The 7,936-nt window shown below is 40.7% G+C and overlaps 1 protein-coding gene across 1 annotated transcript; it reads right to left on the bottom strand.

Annotated features, from left to right (window-relative positions):
* Positions 1–422: 422 nt before the first annotated feature.
* Positions 423–4,799, bottom strand: pex13 (peroxisomal biogenesis factor 13). Its single transcript, XM_056292096.1, has 4 exons — positions 4,660–4,799; positions 3,153–3,880; positions 2,541–2,663; positions 423–2,323 (listed from the first exon to the last, which is right to left on the bottom strand). The coding sequence occupies exons 1-4, from the start codon at positions 4,731–4,733 to the stop codon at positions 1,950–1,952; spliced, it is 1,299 nt and encodes a 432-aa protein (XP_056148071.1). The 5' UTR covers positions 4,734–4,799; the 3' UTR covers positions 423–1,949.
* Positions 4,800–7,936: the final 3,137 nt, after the last annotated feature.

Genomic DNA, 7,936 nt, shown 5'->3' with positions numbered 1-7,936 from the left:
GACAGAGAGGGGAGTTATAATTTGAGAGGAAAGTTTAATTTAAAGAAATTGTGTTCGTGCAACTATGAAGAGTATGTGTATTTTGATCTGTGGGGTGAATTTGTGGAATAGTTTGGATGTGAAACTCTAAGTACAAACATTTAGTTCAAAAAGATTTATAAAAAATATTTTTAAGAGGTATAGGAATGAGGAAGGGCTGTGATAACTGTTTTAAGTTTTATATTATTCACTGGATATTTGGGTTGTACATAGAATTGGGATAATTGTTTATAAACTGCATATAAGATAAAAGATTATGAGTTAATTGATGAGTAGTGGAGAAGGGGAGGAATAAATAAGTGTATACTTAGTTCTACTCCTTTTTTGAACATGTTATCATTTGCGTTTATGAGAATTTTTGAGTTTTTTGTATAGGTTTATTGTTCATTTCATTTTATTATTGTTTCGTTTTTCTTTTTTACATGTTCAAAATAAAAATAAATTAAATCAAATCAAATATATTATATACCTCTGGGTGGAAGTCAGTTCAGTGTGAAAATAGTTCTAATACATTTCGCACCCTTTGTTTTGATAATTTCACTTTTTACTGACACAAATTATCAAAAAATATGGTGTCAGTAAATGAAACTATTTTCATCTAAGTAGAAATATTGCTGTTAGGAGTATCACTTCCATCATTTCAGCTCGTCAAAAATATGAAATATACTTACAAATATAAGTATATAAATATTAGAATGAAATTGCTTTTTTTCCTGATCAAATTTTCTCTCCAAAAATATCATTTGTATTAACAGTTTGAAATTACCAAAATTCAACACCACGTTATTGGCCAAGTGTTTTCCAGCCCAGTAGACAGCACTGAGGTCTCTACATGGAAAATGGGGTTAACAAAATTAAATCTTTCCTTTTGAGTAATTATCAATAACTCTGACCACTAGAACACAATTGAAATCCACTTCTTTTCCTGGCAGATGGATGCCTTTTCTTTTGTTGAAAAGGATTTTCGTTTTCCATTCTTTCATGGACTCCAGCGAAGTGGACTTGAACCCCGAGGTGGAGATGTACCATCATAATTGAGCCACATGTCTTTATTTCATAAATCTACAACAGGATTTATTTATGGGGCAAATAATGACTGTTTAGGAATAATTGTATTTTCAAAATAATTTTACTTACGTGTTTACAAAATTGCAGCTTTATAACTGTAATAGTCAAAATGTGCAGTCAACCCTCCCTGTTTTGAATGACAGCGTCCCAGTTTGAATTAAAAAAAAAAAGTAAAGAAAATGCAGTGAACAAGGTGGTCTACAAGCCAAGGCCCATACCAAAAACAGACTGCCAAGGATTTTGTGGGATTATTACATTCAACTGGTGTAAATAATTTTTGAAATACCATTGTATTGGTTGGCTTTGTCCTTCCAAAATCAAGTGTACAGTTTGTGTGATATTGCACTAAATTCTTGAGCACATTATCTAGAGTGAACTTCAGTACACATTTACAGTAAATAACATCTGTTGATCAAACTGTTGCAATCTACAGATAGCCAAGCCGACCAGACATGATCTTGACAAAAACATTGTTTCTTCTAACTAAACATAAGTCCCTGTCTTAAACTAAAGAAATAAACATTCAATTTGAAACACACTCATTTCAAAGAGGGTAACACAAGTATAATGACAACCATTTATGACCCCCTCCTACTTCACTCTGTCATAGGGTCCAAAGTCTGCTTCTTGTGTTGTTTTTCTCTTCCCTGGGTAGTTGTGAGCCACATCTTGTGATACATGGTACAATTAGCTTGCATGGCTGGACAAATAAGTAGGGTCAGTTGTTGAGTAGTCAAGCTTCATAGCTAAAAGGTCACAACACATATCGACTAAACAAACTAATTATGCAAACACACAAACTTGCATATATATATGCATACAGTTGTGCAAACACACAGGCATCAAAGGTCAATCTTCTCTGAAATATCTATAACTGTGCAGGATGGGATACTGGAGTTGGTTGGGTCCAGACTCAATGATGTTGGTGTTTCTCGGTAGACTGACTCTAGAAGTTCTTCTGAGGCAGCTGTGGTTGACACCGACGCTGAACCAAGACCTGGAGTGAAACCTGGGGCTAGATTTGGCGGTGGGCCAGTAGCAAGGGCTGACTTTGGGTTCTGTGGGTTTCCTTGCTGGGCCTGGACAAGCCTATTAAGCTCTGCATGCTTACGGCCCCTCCTTTTTCCAAGGACCTTTACGTAGTTGGCTGGCACAAGCCCTGTGGTCTGGCCATCAACACTGGCCAGCAGCCAGCCACGCACCCTAGGCTGTTGCTCTAAAAACAAGAGAGAGGAAGGAACATGACCTTGTACTGTCAAAATGGTTGAATTTGGAAGGGGCAAAACAAATGATTGCAAAACGCTTGCATACTCATGCAAATAGAACTCTAATTCTGAGAGGAAGACTTTTGACTCAGAATTCCATGTATGGTTCAGGATGATCTGGTTTTCATTTAAAAGAGTGATAACCGATAGACAAATAAGAGCTCTCACCTTTAGGGGCTAGGTTAATCATGTCTCCTGCCCGCAGAGAAATCTCCTCCTCAGATGCAGCTGTAAAGTCATATTCTGCTCTTGCCACGACGTGGTCATCCTCGCCACCGGCCCAATTGGTGGCTAAACAAAAATATACATAAGAAGTTTACAACAGTCAGGTTATTCTTTCACGAAGAGAATTACTTTGTTCCAATGCTCTGAGAGCCAAGAGCTTTTGGACCAAAATCTTGATGAAGTTTTTAATGCAATACTTTGCGATGTGTTTTTAAAAAAACAAAACTAGATGGTGTTAGTATTCCGTTATATTGTCATTCACGGTTATTTTCCTACCAAAAAGTTATTTCTCTGACAAATAATCTATAACCATGTGGTCCCCAACGTTACTCTTTCTATGTGCACAATGCACTTTTAGAGAGTTATTTGTCCTGTTCAATATCACAAGTACAATAAGAGCCTGAAAAAACTGGATACTCAAGGATGGATACTCTATAACATGAACAAATCCTGAGCCCTAATGGTGGATGGAGGGTAAAAAGTGGATATAATTTTGTTAAATCAAAGAAACAAGTGCAGGTGCACTTAGGCACAAACATAAATGTAGCATCTCACCACTTTCTTCAGCCTCAGTGTTGGAGCTCAGCAGTTTCCAAATCAGGTAGGGTCCCCCCAGCACTACTGCTAAAAACAAGAAGATTGGCCAAGACTTCACTGGTCTGGCACTGCCATCGTCCATCCCTGCTCCATAACCTCTGGATGCACTAGTGGCTAAGGCGTCACTTGCACTGTCCGTCCACAGGTCCTCAACCTCAGTGTCTGACCTCAGCCCCAGCAGCCTCTGGATTCGTCTGTAGAGGTAGCGCAAGGTGCGCACCAGAGCAAATGCAGACAGAACCCGAGTGAAATGTGCTCGTAGTCGTGTCAAGTGGTTGGCTACATCCAGGACAGCACGGAAGCTGTTGTAGACGGCGGAGAATGTAGCGTCCAGCATCATGCTTACTGAAGTGAAGGCCTGTACTATGCTCTCAATAGACTGGAAGGCCCCACGACTGCTCTCCTCTGCCTGCTGTACAAAACGGCTGGGGGCAACATCCTCTGTGGCGGGGAAGCGACTGTATCCTCCGAGGCCATAGGATCCGCCATAGTTGTATCCTCTATATGGGCTGTATCCGCCATAGATGGAGCTCCCAAAGGGGCTGTAAGAGGAGGTGAAAGAGTTGTACGCTGGTTGGTAGGACTGCTGCGGAACAGGGCGAGGGGGCACCGGAGGCACCATCCTTGTCAAGACAGGAGGGCCTGAAGAGGTGGTTATACCTGTGGTTGGTCCATAATCTGTAGATCTAGTAAAAAGCATTTAGAGAGAAGGTCAAATCACAGAATCAGACTCAAATCACATGCAGTAAGTCTATGCTTACAAATGTTTGCCACAGAATAGCATAGGATGGCTTTTAATCCACACAGTGCCTTACTCTTTGAATGAAACGATAAAATGTAGGCATCATATACATTGTTACCAATCTGTCCTTCTCGCAAAACATCTAACAACGCTTGAAATATTTCATCCAGCAATATCAGGAACCATGAGTAGTGATGATCTCAACCTACTCTATTAACCTACTCAAAGTAATGAACGTTTGATTGATTGATTGATGAACCTTTAATACAGGAAAACCCACTGAGACCTCCTCTCAAAAGGTGACCTGTCCACAGCAATAAATAAATAAAAATAAAATCAAAACCAGCAGTGGGAGTAAATACTGAAGATCTGTAAGCTCGTCATATAATTACAAATAACCCATTCGTAAGTAACGACAAAACAAACTATAAATAAGTAGGGACAGTAGTTCGCTGGCGTTAGCTGGCCAGGGCAGTGGGCCTTGCTGTGAACCTCCGTAGCATGCTAACCGCAGTTAGCAAACGATTAAAACAGCACCTGTACATGACTTTTTAAGCGAAAGTAAACAAGGTAAGCTTGTCAAACGAAGAGCACCGAAGGGTATTGAAACGCACCCCCTGCCCGGCTCTGGTCGGTAAGCCCAACCTGGGCGCGGAGGGTTACGTTACAAGCAATAAATAAACAAGTAAAATGGTCACTAACACATCTATAACGTTTCTGTACCGAAAGCTAACAGGCGCTCCAAGGGGACCGGGAATCCGTCTCTCCCACGGTTTAGGTGGAGGCTGCGAAGCCATTGTGGAAAATATTTACAGGGCTTGCGCAATTCTTCTTCGTCTTCTTCTTCGTCTTCTTCTTCGTCTTCGTCTTCTTCTTCGTCTTCTTCTACTGCTGCCGCTACTTCCTCTTCCTTGCGTTTCTTTTGGCGGATTGCAATACCAACTTTTAGGCGCATATCGCCATCTACCGTACAGCAGTATGTAGAACGGGATCTAGTGTACGTTAGTCCAAAAAGAACAAAAAACAAAACAAAACTATTAAACTACCCGGTATTTATTAAAAAAAAAACCGATTACCCCTCTCTGTGTTTCCTACACATTATCTCCGTTTGGTCCTAATATCCCTCCCAAATCCCATCCTCGCCCGGCCTCTCTCACCCTTTGTCGCAACCTTTCCCTTTCTTTACTATATTTGTCGCAGTGCATTATTATGTGTTCAACATCCATCCATCCATCCATCCATCCATCCATCCATTATCCAAACCGCTTATCCTGCTGTCAGGGTCGCAGGAATGCTGGAGCCTATCCTAGCAGTCATTGGGCAGCAGGCGGGGAGACACCCTGGACAGGCCGGTCCATATTACAGTACACGTACACTTGTGAATTTACCTTTCCCAATAGAAATAGAGTTTTATATAAACTAGTGTGATCAAACCTTAACCTGGACAAAACTACACCCTCTCTCCCACTTCTCCCTTTAACACCATGTCCCACTCTTTCTGCCAAAGTTCAGATATTTTCTTTTTGATTAATGGTTTACCTTCCCCTTTTCCAGATGGTATGTCAATAACTAGATGCCTCATACTTAGTAATCTTTTAGCCATCCTGTCTGCAAATTCATTGCCCTTTACTCCCACATGAGCGGGTATCCAGCAAAATTCTGCATCTATTCCCAATCTTTGAATTCTAAATAGACATTGAAAAGTTTCCAACGCAAGATCTTCCCTGACTGATTTCATACTCTGTAAAATTAAAAGCACTGCTGCCGTCAGCACACACCACCACCCTGTCTGGCCTCACTTTCTCCACCCACTGATCACCAACGATCACCACCATCATCTCAGCTGTATGAACCGATATCTGTCAATCTACCCCCTAAATGTATTTGAAGTTGTGGGATTTATACTCCTGTTCCTACATGACCATTTTGATCTTTTGAGCCGTCAGTAAATATCTGTTGGTAGTTGTGAAAATGATTCCTTATTTACTGGTTTGCACAGTGTCCTATTTCGCTTTCCACCCATTCTTTCCTTAGTTCCATGATGCCAAAATCAACTGTAGCCTTAAGAGACAGCCATGAGGGAACATCACTTATTAGATTAGGGGAATTAAACCTAATTTCTTTAATGTCAAATACTTCTGCTTTATCTTTTATATTCCGTCCAAAACCATTTGCCTTAAATCTGTTATATGCCCAGCATTCATTTAGGACACTTTTGGTGGTATCTTCATCGCCACATCTTCTAAGACGAGTCCAGTAAGCTAATGCCAGTTGGTGTCTCCCGAGCTCCAATGGGATTTCTCCCGATTCTACCAGCACAGCATTACTTGGCATTGATCTAATTGCACCAGTGCCAAGTCTCAAGGCTTTATTTTGCATTCTATCAATTCTATACAAGTAAGATTTGGCTGATGCCACATAAACAAAACACCCATAATCAATTGCTGATCTCATCAAAGCTCTCTCTCTCTCACCCCCCCCCCCCCTATATATATATCCATCCATTATCCAAACCACTTATCCTGCTCTCAGGGTTGCGGGACGCTGGAGACTATCCCAGCAGTCATTGGGCGGCAGGTGGGGAGACACCCTGATATATATATATATATATATATATATATATATATATATATATATATATATATATATATATATATATATATATATATATATATCAGTGCCTGCTTATCTGCTCCCCAGTTGTATCCGCTGAGTCCTTTAAATCCAAACTTAAATCTATTTGACTTAACCTACAATTAGCTGCCTTTAAATTGAGTACTTCACAACCTGTACTGCATGGCGGTCAGTTTCTGTCTCAATGAATTTTCCAAGCACTGTTCTGCCGACGAGACTATAGCGTGTAGATTATTGACTATGGCAAACTGTTCTCTTCTCTCACGTCTTTTCTCCCTCCCTCTCTGAATGACGTCTTCTCCTTTCTCTTCTTCTGTGTGTGTGAATGGTGTGACGCGAGTCTCCCCTTGTGTGCATGTGTATTCTGTCCTCCTCCCAGGTCTCCATGGTGACAGTGGTCGCCACCTGGACACTGCTTGGCATCCCCCTCATCACATTTTCTTTTTATATCTCTTATAAATCCATATAATTTTGTTAACCTGTTTCAATGTTCCCACCAAGATGTGTGACTAACGTGTGTGTGTGTGTGTGTGTGTGTGTGTGTGTGTGTGTGTGTGTGTGTGTGTGTGTGTGTGTGTGTGTGTGTGTGTGTGTGTGTGTTTGTCTACATGGTGATGGTGGTCGCGTGGCTCAGGTCCTGGGCTGTTCCGGTGGTGTCTGGACACTGCTTGGCATCCCCCTCATCATATTCTTCATATATCTTTGTATTTATTTGCCTTATGTGTTCTGTGGAGTGTTTGTGTGTTTAAATGTTGCTGCTGCTACACAACAACTGCCCCTCTGGGGACAAATAAAACCTACTTGACTTGACTTATAATTCCATTGCAATTCTGTTATCCACTTTCAATGTTGTATTCTGTAAATTATGTAAACACAACATCCATTGCATGTCTGTCCGTCTTGGGAGAGAGATCCCTCCTCTGTTGCTCCCCACTGAGGTTTCTCCCTGTTTTTTCCCTCCCTGTTAAAGGGCTTTTTAGGGAGTTGTTCCCTTATCCGATGTGAGGGTCTAATGACAGGATGTTGTATTGCTGTAAAGCCCCCTGAGGCAAATTTGTAATTTGTGATATTGGGCTAGACAAATAAAATTGACTTGACTATCCAGATATACTAGATCTCATTACATTAATTGCCTTTTTACATTTTGTTTCTAGCTTTTCAGCAGGTCTCTTCCATGTCCATCTTTCATCAAGCCAAATTCCCACATATTTAAGTTCTTTCGGTTGTCTATATAAATGGAGAATCTGATAATTTATTTTTCTCTTCCTAGTGAGGAACATATAGCAAGACTTAATGGTTGAAAGTTTAAATCCCCAATTGTATGACCAGTGTTCTACCTTTAGAACAGCCCCCTTAATCTTTCTCA

This window comes from Lampris incognitus, chromosome 13, assembly GCF_029633865.1.
Source record: "Lampris incognitus isolate fLamInc1 chromosome 13, fLamInc1.hap2, whole genome shotgun sequence".
In the NCBI taxonomy this organism is placed as follows: domain Eukaryota; kingdom Metazoa; phylum Chordata; class Actinopteri; order Lampriformes; family Lampridae; genus Lampris; species Lampris incognitus.
Note: the sequence above shows the minus strand (reverse complement) of the source record. Positions and strands in the feature narration are given on the sequence as shown.

What these genes read in the sequence shown, in the direction of transcription:
- pex13 (XM_056292096.1), bottom strand. Translation starts at nt 4,733, where the DNA reads ATGGCTTCGCAGCCTCCACCTAAACCGTGGGAGAGACGGATTCCCGGT. An exon ending in GGAGCGCCTGTTAGCTTTCG is followed by an intron (nt 3,881 to 4,659) that starts GTACAGAAACGT and finishes GCTTTTTACTAG; the next exon opens with ATCTACAGATTATGGACCAA. An exon ending in CACTGAGGCTGAAGAAAGTG is followed by an intron (nt 2,664 to 3,152) that starts GTGAGATGCTAC and finishes ATTTTTGTTTAG; the next exon opens with CCACCAATTGGGCCGGTGGC.